Raw genomic sequence first — 21978 nt, 5'->3', positions numbered from 1 at the left:
AGTTTCTTCTAAAGTTGGGCCTAATGACGACGATCGAATTGGGCGGAGATTTGGGCCATGCATTGTTGGGCTGAAACAGGGCAAACCGTATATCTAATGAAATTGGCAGCAGCAGGGTTCGTTCAAAGCTTCATTCAAGCACTTTTTTGATTACTGAAATGATCGAACAGTCAGCTTTGCTTCAAATATATATATTCGATCATTCCATATATATATATATATATTGGAGAGAACAATCATGGAGAGAACAATCATGATACGATCATCAAGCTTCGTGAAGGAATGAGTAGCTTCAAATCAAAGAAAAACTCCATTTTCTCATTCAACAGTCACCTTTGCTTGGAATTTGGAAAGGAGATGATTCAGTATTATATATATGGATTTTGAAGTAAAATAATAAAAATGAGGTATTTTAGAAAATATCTAATTTGTTAGGGGCATTTTAAGTTTTTCTCACATGTTTGAAAAAAAGTATAAGGATCTAAAGTCTAAAATAGGATCTTGGAGGGGTTGAATCAATCTTTTTCGCCTAACAGTAACTTTTTTTTTTTGGAAAAATGGACTAGAAAAATTCCTTTTAGAATTATCTTTTGTTTAATTGCCGTCTCCTTTTTCAGCTAGTCGCGTCCCCACTTAAAAGGAAACCACCCGAACAAAAATGCAAAAGCAAAAAAATAAATAAATAAAATCTCTCTCTCTCTCTCTCTCTCTCTCTCTCTGTCCCTCCTCTGCTCCTGTGAGAGGGAAGCGTAGTTCGGCGGTAGCAGAGGAGCTCAAAGGCGGTGAGTCTGCCGGCGAGAGAAGGCAGGATTTTGAGATCTCAGCTCACTGTTCTCCGTGATCTGTTCGTGCTAGTATTCCGGCGAGATGCCGACGATTCGGTACCAGATAAGGAACGAGTACGGGTTGGCGGATCCGGAGCTCCACCGGGCCGCGGACAAGGATGATCCCGAGGCCATCCTCGAAGGGGTCGCCATGGCTGGACTCGCCGGCGTTCTTCGGCAGCTCGGAGATCTCGCGGAGTAAGTTCCTTTCGCCTTACTGTTTCTCGCGGGGAATGGGTGTCATTCTCGGGTGGTTATTCATGTTTCGCCTTGCCTCAATGGCGATGAAATTTTGGGATTTAGATCGAATTTGTGCGTGTGAGTTTGATATGCCCTTATGAGTGTCGGTGTCTCAGTAGTTGAGCTGACATTAGGGTTTGCGTGGCTTACGTCAAATCAAAAAATTGCTTGTGAACATTGGCGATTTTACATATAAGTTTGTTGTTGTTTCATAAGGTAGTTTCAGGGAAGCAATGCTCTGTGGATTTTCGAAAAGTATGATTCCGAGTATCTGGAATTGTTATGTTGCGTCTGAATTCCGAGTATCTGAAAATAATTACTAGATGGCTGGTGGAGGAGTTACGTAACTGTTTAATTAGGCGACAGCCGTACTCAAGTAGAAAAGTCGCCATAAAGAAACCAGGTGGAAGTGTAAAAGATAATGAAGATAACCAGTTGTTGCATTTTGTTTTGACTAGACTGCACTGATTGTTTTTGTTGTATGAAGCTGTCTTGAACTAGTTTAATTCAAGATTTTTTACAGTGGTGTTCTGCATCTTGACTACTAATTAGGGAAGCCATGTCTTAAATTTGATTTTTTTGGGTAGTTTTTGTTAATGGGGGTTGTTTCTGTTACTTGAAGATCCAAATTTACTTGACATTATGGATTGGGTTTGATTCTTTGTTGGCTTTTAGTCAATTTTGCAGCTGGCTTCTATTTTAACTCTGTAGGTTTTAATTCTTTTGCTTTTCAATCAACGAATCTATCTTCTGCTAAAAGAGAAAAAAGAAAATAGTCGCTCAACTATGGTTTGCTTGATATTTCTACATGATGGTTTTGCTGCTAGTTTGCAGAAGGTATATGTGACATTGTTCAATCCATTGATAATAGTTTTCGTTCAAGAGAACAAAAACAGGGAAGGTAATGTGTGACCGTATATGAAAATGGACTGTTGTCACATTTCTTGAGAGAAATTAAATCATTAATATCTGCCTTTTCAATTGCTTCTTACGTCAGCTTTATTTGATTTCTTTCCTTGAAGCTTTACTGTTAAATATGACGCCCTTGACTTGCATGGTGATTGTTAAGTAGTGCAATTTTCATTTGTTTGTAACTACTATATGTTTCCATAAATATTTTGCAAATAACTCACACCTCATGATGCAATAGTACATTTTATGTTGAGATTTATCACAGCAATGGGTCTTGTAAATAGGTTTGCTGCAGAAATATTCCGTGACTTGCATGAAGAAGTTTTGGGTACTGCTGCTAGAGGGCATGGGCTGATACTTAGAGTCCAGCAACTTGAGGCAGATTTCCCATCCTTTGAAAAGGCTATTTTCTCTCAGACTAATCATTCAAGGTTTTCATACAATGAGGGTCAGTATGCTTTTAACTTTTTTCTCCAAGCAAGTCAAATTCAATCATTTAAGTCGTTTCTTTAGTCCCAGTTCTTAGGTGAAGGAACTGGTTTTATTGTCATATAAATTTGGCTGCATCAAGACAAATGTTTAAACTTGAATCGACAGTGGTGTTCTTCAACTAGTTCTTTCAAGTCACTTTGTTAGTTCCAGTTCTCCTAGGTGAATGAACTGGTTTTATCTGTTGGGTAAATTTGTTGCATCAAGGCAAATGTTAATCTTGTATCAACTGGGAAAAGAGTTCTTTAGCTGGTTCTTTAAGAGATAATCTTGTGAGGACATATATTGTCTCCATTCAGATCCCATATTGAAAAGTGTTTGCTGTGAGGCTTTAACTTTATATAATGAAATCATTGATATGATGTCAAATGCAAGTTATATTTCACTGCCTCATACCTTTTCGTTTGTTCAATGAAACAAAGTATCAACAAAATCTAGATTTCTCTTAGTAAATATGAACAAGAAAGTCCCACTAGAGGAGGTCTTATCCTACCATCTTTCTTCATTACATGCCAAGACAAACAAAGAACTGTACGATATATATTGTCTTGCAAGATAATTCTGGAAAATGTTTGAAAATTCTTGTGTAATAACATTTATGTTTTAGTGATAAAATCTTATCTAGAGCTCAGGAAAAATGAATGAACATCAGTTGTGATGTAAATCATCTATTTGCTTGACCCAAATATTTAGCAATGAAAGCTTTATCTATATCAACAAAAAGAAAAATTGAAAGCGAATGGCACATGCAATGTCACTTACCTATTTGTTGTTAGCAGACAAATTGAAAAGAACTGGATGTCATTATACTTAATAAGATATTAATGTTGTTTCCTAATGCTTCCATTGTTACTTCGTTTTCTTCTTGAAGTTATTCATGTAGTCATCGGCAGGTATTGATTGGCACTCTAACTTTCATCTGGATCAGAACTTGGTCACCCAAGGGGATATGCCACGTTTTGTCTTGGATTCATATGAAGAATGCCATGAGCCACCTCGGTTATTCACACTAGATAAGTACGATAATGAACTTAACATATTGCTTAAAATATCTGATTTTTCACTATACTAAATGATTATTTTCCCTTCAGATTTGATACTGCTGGTGTAGGAGCATGTTTGAAGAGGTACTCAGATCCATCTTTCTTTAAAACAGACTTAACTTCCTCTGGCTTGATGGAAGCAGAGAAACTAAGAGAGAAAAAATCGCGGAGGATTAGGGTAAGACATCTTAAAGGAAAGGCATGTTTTAGTTTTGCTCCTTTTTTTTACAATAAAGAAATAAATATCCATTTTTTGGACTCCTACAACTTCTACTTTCTGCACAGATTTCTTTAAAAGGCAACTCTTTCTGCTTAAAAACTCTCTTCTCTTTTTTATGTTAAGAATTGTTCTCAGCATTAACCAAAGTTACTCTGACTTTCTTTGCTTGTCAGAAAAAGGGATCACGTATCAAGAATGGCCATACTCTAGAGTCTTTATTGTCACCATGGGCAAATTCCAAGTAAGTTCATCTGGTACTAACAGATTGATCCAGTTATAAACACAAGCATCAGTTCTGAGCTTTTTTCTGCCTCTGTTGGTCTTCTGCAGCTCACAGCCAGCAATTTTGGATCAGGTTGCTGATAAGTCTGCTACAAGATTTGTGAGGTTGAAATTAAGGAACTTGGATGATACTAATGGAAGCAAAGAGAGTAGCTCAAGGAAGCATCTTCTTCAACTACATTTGGATATACAGAAAATTGCTTTTGACAGTACTCAAAGTTCTTCAACTTTAAATCCAGGTCTAATTGATTCAAGTGCGCCAACTTCTCTAACACATGATACAGCTATGAATATGTCAGAAAGTGATTCTCTAGTAAGAGATTCAAGTCCTACAATGAATGGTTATGAAGAATCGACTAGGGCAACAACATATGAACCAGATGGCTGGAAGACAGAAACTAAAAAACTTTCAGAATCAGCAGATGAGCCAATTGTTGGTGTTCCCAATACAGGGAGAGGATATAATCTTGTGGAGAGTATGGAAAACTCTGCTGATTCTGAAATTAATTCAGAAGGCAGTGCCTATGACAATGAACTTAATGATATAGTCAGAAGCACATCTCAGAGGGTGGAAGATCATAAGTTAGTGAGGGCTGAACTTCAGTTAGAAGGCAGTACAGATGGCTACAGGACTGAAGACATTGGTAGTGAGCAAGAAAATTTCATGGATGCACCCAACAGCATGGAATCTGAAGTTGAAACAGATTCTGAAAATAAAGGTAGACCAGATATTGGTTCTTTGAAAACAGAAGGTCAAGAGATAGACACTGACGCTAGTGAAAGATTAGAGGAGTCGCATGCTCAAACTTCAGAACTCAATAATATTGGGCTAGAAAGATCTAACAATTTGTTAAACAGTGGAATGGCAAGTAATATTAGCAGCCTAGATGAAGTACTAACTAATCAAGAAGCAGAGAAAATCCAAGAGCCCAGTTTGCTACATGGGGAGGTTGCTAACTCAGCTGATTTAGTCTCTACTGAAGGCAACAATATGGAGACATTTGACGATCCCATGTTAAAATCAGAAGAAATCATAAATGAACACTTGGATTCTTATGATACTGACCCTGCTTCTGATTTATTAAATGTTAATCCTGGAGAAATTTCTGCACCTTGTTTAATTCCTGGTAACAATAATAACTCAGCCAGTAATGGCATCCAAGTAGACAATGGTGAGTTTGCCAAATGCTTCAATGGTAGTTTTATCTTTCAACTTATTGTGTAAAAATTATGTCACTATTTCTCTAACAAGTCTTTAACATTTTTATGCTTATTCTGTTCAATTTGACAGGTCCACCTTATTCAAATTCATGTCTACTTGAGAAAACTCATCTGGAAGATCATGTGGAAGAAGATGTACATATGGTTGATGATTTCTCTTGTCCGTTAATTCAAAACACTTTGGTGGAAGACCTTGAGAGTGAAGTTCCATTCTCTATGATTGTGGCCTCAACGGAAGAGATGCAAGTTCCAGTGGATCAAGAAATAAAAAATTGTACCTCTAAAGAAGATGCAGTAAGCAGTTCAGTTGGAATAAGCATCTCAATGGTCGCCTCAGAATTTGTCCCTGGCATCGGTATGGATGATTTAAAGCATGGTGAATTAATAACAGATGTGAACAACTGTCGGCATCCTGAAGAACTACCAAGTGAAAAATCTTTTTGTGCGAGAACTGATGGTATAGCACAATACCATACCACTGAAAACTCTAATTTGGGATGTGACTCTGTGTTGCTACTTTCAGAAGAGATGGCATCCAATCTTGACTTGTCTGATGATAAAACAAAACAGTCAAGCATTGTTCCAAAAGATTTTGTTCCGTATGATGAAGTTTCTGATGATAAAACAAAGCAGGCAAGCATTGTTCCAAAACAATTTGTTCTGTATGATGAAGTTTCTGATTATAAAACAAAGCAGGCAAGCATTGTTCCAAAACATTTTGTTTCGTATGATGATGTTCCCCTTCAAGCCTCAACCACAAACATAAGAAAGTCACCAGGGACAATGAATCAATATGCAGAAACATGCCCAACTGAAATCCTACCAGTTCCAGCTCATGTTATTTCCGCCATTAGTGATGCAGATTGTGCAACGGAAATGGAATCTGTGGTCGCAGTCGAAAATCTAGAAGCTAGCTCTGAGAATGGTGATGATGGGGCAAAACGAATTTTTTCAATGCCCATAATCTTACAACCCCAGTTTGAGTATTTTTCTGGTTCAGAGGAATCTCTGGAATCTCCCAAGATGAACATTGTACAGGAATCCCGAGAGTCCTTCAAGGTGAACCATGAAGAGAAGGCACCTTTATGTTCTGCTGGCGAAGCATTTTCTGAGAGTGTCAGTAATTCCACCATGCTTGATGATAATTTAGAATTCTCAAATGAGTTTTACCGAGGCAGCTCACAGGATGTTGTTGAACATGAAAGTTTGACAGATGAAACTTTTGCATCCAAAGATAAAGATAATAACAAAAAACTAAACTTGGCGCATAATGAAGAAGCAGCAGACCAGCATCTGCATTTAGAAGAAAGTGATGATCTTGCAACCATGCATGGGCATCAGCCTATAATTTACGAATTTGATTCTTTGAACACAGTGGAATTAGAATCTCAAAGAACTCTCAACGTGGAAGATTCTCCAGCATCAGAACACTCATCGCTAGACCCAGCTGCTTCATGCTTTGATTTGCCTGTGAATAATTCATCTAATGCAAATGATAGTGGGCTACTTGGTGATATTCATGAAACGATGCCAGCTGGGCACGTCAAAGCATATCCTGTTCTTGAAGAGCCATATCTAAATTATCCTACACAAAGAGAACATGCTGATTCAATATGTTTAGCACAAGGTGAACTTGAAAGCATACAAGGAGGTATGTCTCTGCCAACCAACTTAATCTTTGATTTTGCAAGTTCACCTGAAGAGGCTTCTACAATACTAACTAGCAATGAAGATGTCACCTTGCACACTAGCAATGGAGATGTCTCTACCTTGCAAGCCAGCAATGGAAATGCCTCTACCTTACAATCTGGCAATGAAGAAGTATCTCCTGCACAAGCTATCAAAGAAATTGTCTCTGACTCACAAGTTAGCAATGAAGAAATCTCTAACTCACAAATTAGCAACCAAGAACTCTATTACTTGCAAGATAGAAATGAACTCTATGAAGCTAGTATTCATGATGTTTCTACCTTACAAGCTAGCAGTGAAGAAGTATCTGCCTCACAAGCTAACAAAGAAGTTGTATCTACCTCACAAGTTTGCAATGAAGAAGTTTTGCCTTTTCAAGTTTGCAATGAAGAATTCTCTACCTTACAAGCTATACATGAAGATTATTCCACCTTAGAAGCTAGAAATCAAGAAGCCTTTACCTTACAAACTAGCAATGAATCAGGCTTCTTACATCAAAAAGGTGCATGCGTTGAACTTGAAATTCCAATTGACTATACTGAGTTGGAAGATAAACCATTAGAAGGACCTGAACCAAAATATCACGCCTTAACCAACAATGTGTTACTCAACATGCCAACATCAAATATAGATGAGGCTTCAAAAATGGATTCACAAGCTCTCATCTCATCGGAGTGCAATTCAGAAATTTCTGCATGTCATGAGGCTTGCAATATCTCTGATATGGCATTTTATCCCTTATCAGGCTCTGGTGTGACTGTCTTTGAGAGTGCATCCAAAATATTGCACGAACCTCAAGCAGGCAACTCATATTCTTGCTTTCCTTCACAGAATTATGAAGAACCACCACCATTGCCCCTTCCACCTCTTGAATGGAGATCACGAAAGTTGTCTTCTCTATTGCCCAACCAAAATTCAATTCAAGCTTTGCCTGGGGAAAACCTTTTTATGTCATCATCAGACAGCACTCCTCCAGCAAATTCACATATCACATCACCAATCAGTTTGTCTCAACTACCACCAATCGTTGCTGATTACAGCAATCAACCTGATTTCCTGTCTTCAACAAGGAGCATTGCCGATTCATCACTGTTGTCTTCATCCATATCGGCATCTTTGGAATATGAGAAGTATCAACATGCTTCTGATGTGCATGAGGCAATAAAGTTACCACTAGAAGATACATTTTTGATATCAGAGAGCCAATTGTTTCAGAATTCCATGTTGCAGAAAGATGTAACTCAGCCTTTGACGGAGAAAAGACCAGAGATTGGTGAATTTTTGCCAGTTTTAGAATCAGAGAAATCTCAGTATTCCAAGGATAGACATCTGCATTTGGAGAACGTAATGGTTCATTCTCAAAACCCTTTCTTAGTCAATACTAGCATCGTGGATGAGAGCCGTTGTATTCTGTCACTCTCTTCAGGACTGGGCATGTCTCAACATGGTTATGTATATTCTTTGGAAAGGAGCCAACCAACTCTATTTACTGTTGTACCTACCAAAGAAGGTGAAACGTTTGGTATTAACCCTCATTCCATACGGAATCGCCCTAGAAATCCATTGATTGATGCTGTTGTTGCTCATGATAGAAGCAAGGTAAGGATCACGTAGTATAACAAACTTGGTTTATTGCTCTAGTCCTGACCAATTTTTTTTTCTATTTAGTTCTCATTTTGTCCACTGTCCTGCAGTTGAGAAAGGTGCCAGAGGTTGCTATTCCTTCTGATGAGCCAAAGGCAGATCAAATGGATACATTGCTGGAGTCGAATATTTTGCAGTTGAGGAAGGTATCAGAGCTTGCTAGGCCTTCTGACAAACCTAAAGCAGAGGAGAAAGATGCATTACTAGAGCAGATAAGAAACAAGGTCGGTGTGTTTCCATAAACTATAGCAACTTAAACATGTTGATTCTCTTCTTGATTATAACTCAGGTGAATAATTTTTTTTTAGTCATACAACCTGAAGCCAGCAACTGTTCTCTCGAAGCGAAACAACAAGAGCCATTCGACAAACATTAGAGTTGCCGCCATCTTGGAGAAAGCAAATGCAGTCCGCCAGGTTGGGCTTGAAATATACACTGTTCTTTGGTTGACTACCTTCTTGATTGCTTTTCTGCGTGCTTGATGTCCGTTCCATGTACAGGCAATGGTCGGAAGCGATGAAGAGGATGGTGAAGATAATTGGAGTGACTGCTGAGTGCAAATTATTTTGTGCTAAATTCCAAGCTGTTCCAAATCTGCTAGCCCAAAGAAGGTTATGCTGACAGGAAAGCCACTTGTTAATCTAAGCAGTGTACAGTACTGTCCCCTTCGCCCCTTCTTTTTATTCCTTGTTCGATGTGTATTCTATTAATATATTAGCTTCTCTTATAGCAGTTCAAGCTCTACCTAGAAGCAAGCAATTAGAATTATGGCTGATATCTATTTGTTTTTAACATGTAACATATATATCCAGAGTAATATCATGTAGAGGAAGCATGTTTTCGTTTGTCGATTGGTTCTTCATGCTTGAACACTTGTGCATTCTAAATGTTGGTTCCAACGACCAAATTTGATGTGTCAGGTCTCAATCAAGTTGGCTTTAGTCCATTAGTACAAGCATTAAGGTGTATTTGATTCTCCATTCGGTAGGGAAACGCGCTGTTCCCTTATCGGTTCAAACCGAAATATCGAATCCAATTTGATCCGACCCGATAAGCAACCGTCCTGATCCGCGTCTACTTTTTCGCTCACTCTTCGACTGAATTCGCAGAGCAGGACGCGAGGAGAAATGGCCGGCGTTGTTTGCGTCACCGGCGGCAGCGGTTTCATCGGTTCATGGCTCGTCCGTCTCCTCCTCGACCGCGGCTACACCGTCCACGCCACCGTCATGCGTCTCGGTCGGAACTCCTCCTTTCTCCGCTTCCTCCTCCTTCACCTTCCTCTTACCTAAACTTCCGCAGGGGACGAGGCCGAGACGGCGCACCTGCGAAACCTCCCTGGCGCCTCCGACCGCCTTCGCCTCTTCCAGATCGACCTCCTGGACGCTGACTCCATCCTCGCCGCTATCCGCGGCTGCGCCGGCGTCTTCCACCTTGCCTCGCCTTGCACAGTCAACAGCGTCCAAAATCCGCAGGTCCGTCCCTACCCCTTTCAGACCCCCCCCCCCCCCCCCCCCCCCCCCCTTCCTCCTCGTTATTCTGACCCCATTTCTTCTCTGATCAGAGGGAACTACTAGATCCGGCGGTGAAGGGGACTCTCAACGTGCTCTGCGCGGCCAAGGAGAGTGGCGTGCGTCGCGTGGTTGTCACATCGTCGATCTCTGCCATCATCCCTAGTCCTGGATGGCCGGCCGATCGGGTCAAGGACGAGAGCTGCTGGACCGACCTTGACTACTGCCGGCAGAAAGAGGTGAGAATTTGAGATCACGTCACAAGCCCTAACCCAACAAACAGATGTTTTACTGCGGTTATCACCTCGTGCGCTTCAGCTATGGTATCCGGCGTCCAAGACGATGGCCGAGAAGGCAGCTTGGGAATTCGCTAAAGAGAACGGGTTGGATGTGGTGGTGGTCAATCCTGGGACGGTATTGGGGCCGATCATTCCGCCGACAATCAATGCCAGCATGGGCATGCTCGTCCGCCTTCTTGAGGGTAATTGATTATGATCATCACATTATCATTCACTGATCGTCGTAGTTCACAGATTTCTGGCAATGTCCAAAGAAGCTATCTAGCTTTTATGTTTGCTTGTTCACTGATCGTTGTACTACTATCCAATCTATGCAGTTTGCTGGTTCCAGTAAACTGAGGCATGTGTGATTATGAGATATCTGGCTAAGGCCCTCGAGTCTTGTTTAAGTTGGAAAAGAAGTTGTGCTTTTCTTGTTTGAATTCTATCTTGACCTCTTCGACAATTCCTTGCCACCATGTTTAATCTTTATCCATGTTTAGTAGCAATATTATGTTATCTAACAAGAGAACTTATGTGCTTGTCATTGAAAAAAAGTTTTGTGGTAATGACACACGAATACTGTTAACATTTAACAAAAAATAAGTACTGATAGTGCTTGTCACATTAACTATGCAATTTTTTAAGAACTGTTGGATTTTTAAGCTCCTACTCTTCAATTACACATTTGTATATACTTGATGAAAAGCTGTCATATCAGGTTTGTTTTTTGGGATCCCTCTTTGGAACCTATTCTATTTATTGTTCAGGCATGTCTTTCTTTGACATATTTTAGATGAATTTTAGCTGCTTGGTTAAACATGCCATCACTGGGGAACTTTTGGAGCTTCTTATGTTGCTTATGGTATATTAGTAGTTTTGAAAACTAAATCAGTATGCATTTCTTTTCCTGGTCTGTGTGCAGGCTTTGAAGAAGAGTATCCAGATTTTTATATGGGGCCTGTTCATGTCAAAGATGTTGCTCTGGCACACATCCTGGCATACGAAAATCCTGCAGCATCCGGTAGGCATTTGTGCGTCGAATCCATTTCCCACTGGAGCGACTTTGCATCCAAAGTTGAAGAACTTTACCCAGAATTTAAGGTGCCTAGGTGCGGTCCATTTCTCCTGTGAAATCAAATCTAATCGAGCAAACTTGTCTCCTTTGCAAGGCGGTTTTTAGCTTCATTATTGCAGACATTTTGATTCCAATCCCTTCTTGGGGTCTGCAGATTCCCAAAGGATACACAACCTGGACTTCTGAGAGCACAAAATCCTGCAAAGAAACTTATCGAATTGGGGATGCAGTTCATCTCCATGGAACAAATAATCAAGGATTCAGTGGAAGATCTAAAGAGCAAGGGGTATGTCTGAAAGCTCGGCTCTCCTATTTTCTGTGATTTCATACGAAATCATAGCCAATAAATCTACTATGATATGCTCAGTTTGTGGTAGTTTCTTCCAGGTCATCGTAATGAATTAACTTTATGATTCTAGTCATATCTACCATCGAGTAATATTGCTATATATATATATATGAACTTGAACATTAATAAAGTTTAAATTTTATTTATTAATTATGAATAAAGCTTGTTAATAATTTATGATTATTTTTTACAAATTTGTTTAAGGTTCAATCGAGATTATGTTTTTATTCAAAAACATAAAAAGTATAATACGTTATGATACTATTTATATTTATTAATTTTAATATCTTAACTTTAATATGTTAAATTGGACAATAATTTTTATATCGAATCATAATTTAATTATATCATATTAACGATTTTATCTAGAGTCAGAGCTTTAAACAAAATATGCTGCTCTGGCTAAATAAAATCTAATAATCTTTGAAATAATTTAATTATATCAAATTACTTAAGCACACACTGATTAGTCTCAAATGTCAGGTATTACTTTTTAATTATGATGTATTACTATTACGAATTAATTTTTCTAATAGAAAAATAATTTTGGAACGTTGAAGTGACATGTCATTCTAATTTTATCTTCGATGAAATTTTTCATAAGATTTATCGATAATTAAGAGTTGGATATTTAGATTATTTTTTTTTTTTTTTTTAAAAAGAAGCTCTTTGAACCTTTGCTTTAACAGGAAGAATCAGTCGAGTACATAAATCATGCCCCTGCTGTTACAGCAGAACTTACAGCTCAAGGAATATAAAGGCGTGTAAGTGTTTCATAAAAAAAAAATAATAATAATAAAAATAAAGGTGTGTGAGTGATTTTAAATTAAATCAAGTATTTTGAATATATTAAAATTTATAATCGCAATAAACAATTAAAGAAAAAGATTTTAGAGATAAAATTAAAAGTTTCCAACAATTAATACAAAAAACAAAGCAAGTGATGAAGTGAACAATTACTAGCAAACTAAAAATAAATAAATAAAATTATTATTTTTTTCCTTCTTATTTTTAGTCAAAGAGAACGAGGTCACTCCTCGTCTTTCTTCTTCCTCCTGATGAGGCGGCAGTGGTCGAATACCTCTCGATCCGGCCACGGCGGGAGCAGCCGCAGCTTCTCCTGCCCTACTCTCAAGGACCTCGAGGCCCTCCTACGCGACGACCTCTCCGACTCCGCTTGCCGCATCCTCCACCGCGCCCGCCCCGCCGTTCGCGCCCTCCGCTCGATCCCTTCCTCCTCCTCCTCCTCCTCCTTCTCCGCCGATCCCCTCGACCGCCGCCGCCGCCGCATCGTCCTTTACTTCACCTCCTTAGGCGTCGTCCGGCGCACCTTCGACGACTGCCGCGCCGTCCGCTCCATCCTCCGCGGCCTCCGCGTCGCCGTCGATGAGCGCGACGTCTCCGTGGACGCCCGATTCCGTGCGGAGCTGCAAGCGGCTTTCGGCCGCCGCTTCAGGCAGCAGCACGTCGTCCTTCCCCAGGTCTTCCTCTCCGGCCGCTGCCTCGGGGGCGCCGACGAGATCCGCCGCCTCCACGAATCCGGCGAGCTCAGGGCCCTGGTGGAGGGGATCCCCTCGGCTCCGGCGGCGCCCTGCGGGGGCTGCGGCGGTGTGCGATTCGTGCTCTGCGCGACCTGCAGCGGGAGCCGCAAGCGGTGGTGGTGCGGCAGCAAGGGCGGCGGATTCCGGGCGTGCGGGGAGTGCAACGAGAACGGACTCTTGCGCTGCCCCGATTGCTTCCCGGCGGCCATCTGATCCAGATTGCACGGCTCTGCTGTTTCGGAACAACATAAACAATCTTTCTTTTTTTTTTTTGAAAAAAAAAAAGAGGAAAAAAATCAGATTGCAAATAAAGCATGCGAAACTAACGGAAATTTTCTAATATTTTCCATGTCTTCGTTCCAAACCAATCAAACTTACACATTTTTTTTCATACCTATTCGACATAAAAATTTTACTAGATCAAAATTTAATGGGTTTAAATTTAATGATTGAGGTTCCTATCCAACTGAAGGAAAGTTTTTTTAATTGATCGAGATTTGGATAAGATATGGATTTACGAAAGAGATGAGATTTAGATTAGGGATGACAATGAGTCAGTTAAGTGCATTCCATATTCTTATTCTTATTTATTATCTTTGTATCCGGATTAAATATTTATATCTTATTTAAATATCTAAATTATATCAATGAAGCTACGGATATTTATTAAATTTTTTAAAAAATTAATTAAAAAAGTAAAGATAAAAATTAATAAATTAAACATCACACAATAAATAATAAAGAGATGGACCATCATGTAAAATTAAACAAAATCTATAAAATTTAAATTGAAAATATGTTATTGGATTTTGAATTTTATTTGAGATTTTTAAAAAAATCTTTAATATAATTTAATCGGGTATCCGTATTAGGTATGAATAGAATTCTATCAGACCCACTCACATATTTGTAATCCCACTTATTTTAAGTCAATCGTGGAGATTTAAGTCCTGATCACTTGATCAGTAGTACTTAGACTAACTAGCTGTGGGCAAATAATATTGCAGGCGAGAAACAGGATTATATCATTACAACTAAAAGTAATTAGTTGAAAGTTAACAAATTTGTAATTCTAATTCTGTTCCAAATAAATTGGAAGAGTTCCAAACAAAATCAGGAGGATGACAATGTATCGAACAAAAGACCAGATTACAAGTCACTTTCCAATTTCTCATGGTTGTGCAAAGAAATTCGAAGCATAAACTGCACCGTCACAGACTTCAGAAAACCCAAATAATTACATCATAAATGGAATATCATCAGAAGTCTAATGGCTTCCCAAACAAATCATTGATCTCAGCCATGGCCTCCTTGGTAAAAATGGTTGGCTCAAACAAACCATCATTTCCACCCAACTCATGTGGGATGCCCGTCGAAGCATTACCTTTAGGGTCATCTAATTCATCATCGGCAAGTACAAAGAATCCATCAGAAGTTGGTTTCTTGTCCAAAGAAAGAAACCCTTTATCCTTTTGTTTGCTGGTTTTGAGGTTGAATGTCTCTCCTATGTTATCGTCTGCCAATATAAAGAATCCATCAGAAGCTGGTTCCTTGTCTCGAGATACAACTCCTTTCTTATTTGGTTTGTTGCACTTGGAATCTGATGGCTCCCTTAAGCTTTCATCCACAAATATATAGAATTCATCGGATTTTGGCTCCTTAGCTGAAGTTACAGTTGTTTTCTTCTTAGGTTTGCTGCCCTTGAAATCTAATGGCTGTCCAAACATGTTGTTTATGTCATCCATTGCCTCCTTCAGGTTGATAGTTGGATCCAGCAAACCATGGTGGCATGCATTTTCCACTTTAGACTCGCCAAGAACAGTTGATCCAACAAATCTGTGAACAGTCTCTTCATTGAATCCTGATATGGTCCTCGTGGAAATGGTATAAGCTGTTGAATCGATCTGTTTCTTAGGAACATCAATGTTGTTCAGTGGCTTAAATTCCTTTGAGCGTCTGTGAATCACATTATCATCTTCATCATCAGCCAAAATTTTGAATTCCACATGCTTATCAGACTTAAAATTTGAAAGTTCAGCACCACATGGGTCACTGTCGTGGAATTGAGAAGGGTGTTTTGGCATATCACTAGTGTCTTCGTCAATGAAGACTTTAAACTCATTCTTCTGACAAACAGATTTTGATTTACTTGATCTTCTTTTAACCATGATATCCAGAGGTTCTTGAAACATGTTATTGATCTCACTCATAGCCTCCTTCATATTGATGGTGGGGTCTACAAGTCCATGATGACAAGCGTTTTCTGCTTCAGACCTTCCAACAATTGCAGAATCAACAAATTTCACCACTACTGTGTCATCAGTGTTATTTGGAATGTGATTTTCTGAATCAACATAAGCATCACCACATTTCTTAGATGAAGTTTTTACAATGGCTGATTGCTGAATTCCATGCTTTGATTTCAAATCGGTAGAACTATCTCGTATAGATTTTGAATGCCCTATTATAATATTGCTACCAGTAATATTTCCATTGTCTGAAATGCCTTTACTCTGGTTCAGTATCTGAGAATTCCTCTCTGCAACTTTGTCATCAACTATTTTTATGTTTTCTTTATTCCCTACAATAAATTACCCTAAGTTGCATCAACAAACTGGCAAATTTTTGAAAGATAAATTACCTCGTTAGAGGAGCGCATTTTAGCCAATATACTGATCGGAAAGATTTTTGATGTGAGTACCTTTCAAACTTAAACATCCTTTCTTTGCGACCACTTCCTGTATTTGCAATGCAATATAAACAGCTGGATACACATGGGTAAAAAAAGGGGAAAAAACAACCAAAAGCAAGAAATGAGTAGTGAGTGATTGAGAAAGTACTTTGGCTTTTCTTTTTTTATACAATTCCATCCGCTGAACAAACTGTCCGTATGCGTTCTGTAGTTCATTGATAGGCACTGCAAGGCTACGTAAAATATGCCTTTCAACATTTTGCACAACCAAATTCAGCAAACCGAAATGAAAAGCATAGACCTTGAAATTTGCATTGTTTAATAACTTGCCTCTCCTTGCTATTGTAATTCTTCCAAGAACTCCTCAAACACTCCTCTCAAACGCTCAAGGAACAATCACACAACTTTAAAGGTCTCATGATCCTATATATCTATTTATATGACAGAAACATTACAACCATTAACCTATGTTACCATTGCAATAATATTCATCTTTCAAGTGAATGTTAATCTCTTTGGTTATTTTTTAAATCTAAACTAACATGAATCTTTTATAACTTTTGACCATATGACCCTAAATCTTTTTATGTTACAATGTTAGAATAATCATATATATTTGAATCTCATGCACATGACAACTTGGTTGAAAGGCAAGCTTAATAAAAAAATCAGCACTGACAACAATCAAGCGATCTATGAAGTACACAATTAAAGTTATTCAGTATAAGCATTGTTAGTAGAAAAAATCACTAATATGGTAAAGAGTTCAGTATATTTTATGAAGATATTTTGTGTGACCAATTGCAGTGGGACTTATGTACATTAAAAATGGGAAGCATGGGAGTTGCGGACTTAATTAGCAGTTAGCAACCTTGAATACCAACCACTTAACAAAGCAAGAAGCACTTTTCTTCTTAAGAAAATACAAGTTGTTTCTCACCTTATCTTACCCTACTTTATCTGATGATAAATATGGTAATTTTATGTTACTGTCTGAATCGAAGAGAACTTTATGTGAACTCATGAAATAAAGAAATTAGAAGAAATCTATTTCAAAAATGTTATGCTTCACTAATTCCAGTTAAGAATCATGGTTTTGAAATGCGTAATTTGCCACACATTGTCAAGGGTACCTTGAGCAAAATTTACCAAATTCAGGTTACACTGATTGCATATTTAGCCAAAAGAGAAAAAGAAACCAGTTTCTGATCAAAGTAAATACAAACAGTTTCTCAATAGTAAATACTGATAGATTGATATAGGAACATATATATGTAATATGTACAGTGATGGGAAACCACCAAATAAAATATTCAATCCATTCATCTGAAAAACTACGGCAGAAGTTGAACTGTAAAAGATGAAGCCAAAGATACGACATGGCTAAATTTGGAATTAGATAATGAAATTGGAAGGATGGCGACAATATTAAATATTCTAGCTTTCAACAATTAAAGACAGTTCAATGTATTAGTTAATGAACAACTGAATTCCAGAAAAAAAAACAAAAGCAAAACAATAAGCCATCGTAAAATAACAAGGAAACTAGATTCTTACTTCTGGACACCTAGATGGTACAATTTCTCAGCTTCATCGAATTTTTTATGCTTCTCATAGTACAAAGCATACGCCAAATAAAACATAGCTCGCTTCGACCCAATTTCGTTCTTCTCCATCTTCCTCAAAAGCACTTTAGCATCATTCACATAATCCATCTAACACATGTCATATAATTACTTATTACAGCATGAACCACTGTAACCAGCAGAAAAACTGTACTCTCTTCGTTCACCCAAAAATAAAAAATAAGAAAAAATAGTCGCCTTACCAGTTCGATCCAGACGCGGAGGTATCGAGAGTCATTGCGGTACCTTCGGTCGGTTTCAAACTCCTGGGCGCACTTCTGCAGGAATCTGGGGAGCTTCTCCTTCAAGATCCGAGGGGGAAAAGACTCCCTCATCCGCCGAATGCCACTGCTTGGATGCGTTAACAATCAGAATAACCACGGTACGAGCGCTCAGAGACTAAGGGAGGAGCGCTCTCTTACTGAATCCAAGGCCGAAGCGGATCGCCGCCCTCGTAGCTCTTGATGTCGGAGACGATCGAGGAAAGGAGCTGCTTCTGGATGTCGTCCGCCATGATTCGGGCAGAGGGGGAGAACGAGGTTTTCAAATTTTTTAGGAGGCAACTCCCAGTGGTGGTTTAGAGTAGGCTTATTGGGCCTATCCATTATTGGGCTAAGTTTTTCGGCCCAACTACTTAGTGCTCCCATTTAATTAAATGGATCGAACAATCTAATTAATGATCATGACTCGTTTAAGTTGACTTAAGATATGTGACCTTTCAATTAGCCACGAGGCGATATTAAATTCGGTAGATTCTGACGTTGACTTTCTAGATTTTTTATTCCAGCGCGATGAGTTAGCAGCCGGGTCTGTCAAGTCAACAGCTGTTGCATTCGCGTGCCCTTACCTTACCGTCGATCCGTACCGCCTTCTCTTTCTTTAATTAGCGCAACGTGGATTGCGTGACTCCCGCGTCTGCGCACTGCGATGAAGCCACGCGGAAATTTATTAACGCGACTTGAAGGCCAGCGGGAAACTCAGCATTAAACACGCCGCTGAGGCCAACTACTTTGGACAACGCCTGGAGATCGACAGTCAACCAACGTTGACCTTTCTGCCGCCCTGGATTTCGACCGGTGATGAATTGGGTGGCCTTGCTCATTCATGTTTTAATGACAGGCGAGCCCGAGGGCGAAAGAAAGTGGAAAAGAAACGCCCAGAACTGATTTAGTTTGACTGCTTATCAGATAATTTATTTACGATCCTAAATCTGATCCCTCGTTGAGATTCAAATGGCTTTTCCGGATAAAAATAAAAAGAATCCCCCACTTGCCGACATCCGGCCGAGATAGAACTGATACACAATCTAGAAGCCTGACTTTTGTTGACTTACTGATTACATCAAGTCATTAACAAATGCTAATTAAAATCTAGAAGCCTGTCTGACTGTTTAATTGAAGCGCTAATGATTTCATCAGTACTTGGAATTGGAAATTTCTCTTCGTGGTCAACGGCTCTGCGCCGCCGAGTATGCCCGTGTTGGCCACCTTCCGAGAATTTTCCATTGAGGAGTCACAATTTCGTACTTAACCACCCTTTTATTTGAAGTTTTTCTTCGTCCCCGTTAGTTTATTGATAAACGAGTTGAAGCGATCTGTCATTATTGTTGTTGGTTGAAATATTCGTCCCTGTTTGTGGCTAATCCATAGATCGCTTGCTCAATTGCTTGCCTTTTTCTTGATTTTTGCCACCGGCGGCAGCGAAGGAGATGGCGACGCCGCTGGCGTACCAAGCGTCGTTGCCGGCGTCGCCGGAGTGGCTGAACAAGGGCGACAACGCGTGGCAACTGGTGGCGGCGACGATGGTGGCGATCCAGAGCATGCCGGGGCTGGTGGTGTTGTACGGCAGCATCGTGAAGAAGAAGTGGGCGGTCAACTCTGCGTTCATGGCGCTATACGCCTTTGCCGCCGCGCTGATCGTGTGGGTTCTCGTGGGCTACCGCATGGCCTTCGGCGACCGCCTGCTACCCTTCTGGGGCAAGGCTGGCACCGCCTTGGGCCAGCGCTACCTCATCCGCCGCGCCTTCCTGCCAGCGACGCCGCACCACTACAGCAACGGCAGCCTGGAGACCGCCATGGTGGAGCCGTTCTACCCTCAGGCCTCCCTCGTCTACTTCGAGTTCACCTTCGCCGCTATCACCCTCATCCTCCTAGCCGGCTCCGTCCTCGGCCGCATGAACATCAGGGCCTGGATGGCCTTCGTCCCCCTCTGGCTCCTCTTCTCCTACACCGTCGGCGCCTTCTCCCTCTGGGGCGGAGGCTTCCTCTACCACTGGGGCGTCATCGACTACTCCGGCGGTTACGTCATCCACCTCTCTTCCGGCATCGCCGGTTTCACCGCCGCCTACTGGGTACATATAAACCATAATCAATTAAGCATAATTAATTAGCTGCTCGATCGATCGATTCTTAATCGATTCAGAAGTCACAAAATCGATAGGTCGGGCCGAGATTGAAGAGCGACAGGGAGAGGTTCTCGCCGAACAACATATTGCTGACGCTGACGGGGGCGGGGCTTCTGTGGCTGGGCTGGTCGGGGTTCAACGGCGGCGCGCCGTACGCCGCGAACATCACGTCGTCGGTGGCGGTGCTGAACACGCACGTCTGCGCCGCCACCAGCCTGCTCACATGGACCTGCATCGACTGCGCCTTCTTCAAGAAGCCGTCGGTCATCGGGGCGGTGCAAGGGATGATGACCGGCCTCGTCTGCATTACTCCCGCCGCAGGTCCTAATTCTATGATAATATGCTTAATTTATGTATGATAGATCATTATCTTGGAGATCTATGATAGATTGTGCTATAGTCTATGGTCCTAATTCTCAGCTCATATTACTGGCAATTTAATAGTTAAACTCAATGTTGGGCTAATTAAATGAATTGGTTGAAGGTGTAACATGATTTTGATAAACAGGACTGGTGCAAACCTGGGCGGCGATGGTGATGGGGGTGCTCGCCGGGAGCATCCCCTGGTTCTCCATGATGGTCCTCCACCGGAAGTCTCCTCTGCTGCAGCACGTCGACGACACGCTAGCCGTCTTCCACACCCACGCCGTCGCCGGCCTCCTCGGTGGCCTCCTCACCGGCCTGCTCGCCGAGCCCGCGCTCTGCCGCCTCATCCTCCCGGTGCCGGGCACCAAGGGCTTATTCTACGGCGGCGGCGTCATGCAGCTCGTGAAACAGGTAGTGGGCGCGCTGTTCGTCATCGCCTGGAACCTCGTCGCCACCACGGCCATCCTCCTCGTGATCGCGCAATTCACGCCGCTGCGGATGCCGGACGACGAGCTCATGATCGGGGACGACGCGGCGCACGGCGAGGAGGCGTACGCGCTGTGGGGCGACGGCGAGAGGTACGACGCCACGCGGCAGGACATGCCGGGGCCAGCCGGGGGCAGGGATGAGGCCATGCGCATGCGCTCCATGGGGGAGTTCAATGGAGCCAGAGGAGTAACCATCCAACTATAGATGTTAATAACTGTTTTTTCTTACTTTTTTTTTCTTTCTCTTTTCGGCTCATCATGATTCCATGATTTTGCCTTATTTTGTTTTGGAAGATTGAGATTTAAGAGCGATCCTTATAGACCGCCTCGCTCTCTTGTAATTCAGGCGATCACCGTAGTTGCTGAGCGACGATTGACAGCGCTTTGATCTCCCATCCATGCTTTCTTTAAACTTCTTAACCTAAAAAAGATTGTACGGAGAGAAGAAAACAAATAATTATGCAAGTTGGAACAATAAGACACTTCTGGTCCAAAGTGGTATGCGCAATCACATGGCTCTTAAAGTAGCAGGGGCGAAGGAACAATATAATAATACAAAGCATGCGCTCACATTGATGAACAGAACAAGTCAAATAACTCAACTTATGATCGCCTACAACTTTTGACCAAAATTGTGGTATGACTTCTGAGGGAAGATTAATTAATAAGCCTTTACAGATCAAACTTTGATTCTTCTCTGATAGCTTGTCATGTTGTTGTAAGCTGATCAAACATTGATTCTTTACATTTTGTTTATAGAACATGGTTATATTGTCTAGTTTTCAAAAGAGAAAACGAAAGACTTAAAAGCTCTGTCAAATTTCAATCACATTCTCTTCTCCTTCTTCATCATCTTCTTCTTCCATCCATCCCTGAAGAAGTGGAAATGTGACTGCTGCCACTGCTTCACTGCGTTTGCCACTGCCAGTTCTACAAGAAACAACATGCACGCTTACGTCCTCCCGCTTCCTCCTCCTCACTATTCATAACCGACGTACCCTTCTCACCTGCTTCTCCTCTCTCTGCCAACAATTAAAAATTCACATTGTTAGTGGCTAAGATCTGGCTCTCCATCAAATCAGGAC

The 21978-nt window shown here is 40.8% G+C and overlaps 5 protein-coding genes across 6 annotated transcripts; 4 read left to right on the top strand and 1 right to left on the bottom strand.

The window, feature by feature from the left end:
* The first annotated feature begins 742 nt into the window (after positions 1–742).
* Positions 743–9471, top strand: LOC141839334 (uncharacterized). 2 transcript variants are annotated; one of them, XM_074727063.1, is made up of 10 exons: positions 743–1022; positions 2261–2424; positions 3359–3482; positions 3557–3686; positions 3902–3969; positions 4059–5182; positions 5302–8519; positions 8615–8788; positions 8873–8980; positions 9065–9471. In XM_074727063.1, the coding sequence occupies exons 1-10, from the start codon at positions 868–870 to the stop codon at positions 9116–9118; spliced, it is 5319 nt and encodes a 1772-aa protein (XP_074583164.1). In that variant the 5' UTR covers positions 743–867; the 3' UTR covers positions 9119–9471. The 2 variants fall into 2 exon arrangements, with proteins under 2 accessions (XP_074583164.1, XP_074583165.1); XM_074727064.1 differs by lacking the exon at positions 743–1022 and having other exon boundaries at positions 2370–2424; positions 3394–3482.
* Positions 9472–9681: 210 nt separating this feature from the next.
* On the top strand, positions 9682–11872 carry LOC141839337 (phenylacetaldehyde reductase). Its single transcript, XM_074727066.1, has 6 exons — positions 9682–9800; positions 9864–10036; positions 10126–10311; positions 10391–10553; positions 11276–11462; positions 11583–11872. The coding sequence occupies exons 1-6, from the start codon at positions 9692–9694 to the stop codon at positions 11722–11724; spliced, it is 960 nt and encodes a 319-aa protein (XP_074583167.1). The 5' UTR covers positions 9682–9691; the 3' UTR covers positions 11725–11872.
* Positions 11873–12835: 963 nt separating this feature from the next.
* LOC141839338 (uncharacterized protein At5g39865-like) lies at positions 12836–13638 on the top strand. The gene has a single exon (XM_074727068.1). The coding sequence runs from the start codon at positions 12836–12838 to the stop codon at positions 13529–13531; it is 696 nt and encodes a 231-aa protein (XP_074583169.1). The 3' UTR covers positions 13532–13638.
* A 939-nt stretch (positions 13639–14577) lies between these two features.
* On the bottom strand, positions 14578–18149 carry LOC141837727 (uncharacterized). Its single transcript, XM_074725105.1, has 6 exons — positions 18058–18149; positions 17839–17983; positions 17568–17725; positions 16159–16243; positions 16020–16056; positions 14578–15899 (listed from the first exon to the last, which is right to left on the bottom strand). The coding sequence occupies exons 1-6, from the start codon at positions 18147–18149 to the stop codon at positions 14578–14580; spliced, it is 1839 nt and encodes a 612-aa protein (XP_074581206.1).
* An 837-nt stretch (positions 18150–18986) lies between these two features.
* Positions 18987–21286, top strand: LOC141838013 (ammonium transporter 2 member 1-like). Its single transcript, XM_074725387.1, has 3 exons — positions 18987–19985; positions 20075–20360; positions 20548–21286. The coding sequence occupies exons 1-3, from the start codon at positions 19344–19346 to the stop codon at positions 21096–21098; spliced, it is 1479 nt and encodes a 492-aa protein (XP_074581488.1). The 5' UTR covers positions 18987–19343; the 3' UTR covers positions 21099–21286.
* The last annotated feature ends 692 nt before the right edge of the window (positions 21287–21978 follow it).

The sequence above is a fragment of the Curcuma longa genome, chromosome 11 (genome assembly GCF_044706935.1).
Source record: "Curcuma longa cultivar G26 ecotype Majalengka, Jawa Barat chromosome 11, ITB_CL_G26_1.1, whole genome shotgun sequence".
Taxonomy (NCBI): Eukaryota; Viridiplantae; Streptophyta; class Magnoliopsida; order Zingiberales; family Zingiberaceae; genus Curcuma; species Curcuma longa.
This window is presented reverse-complemented; position numbering and strand designations above follow the sequence as displayed.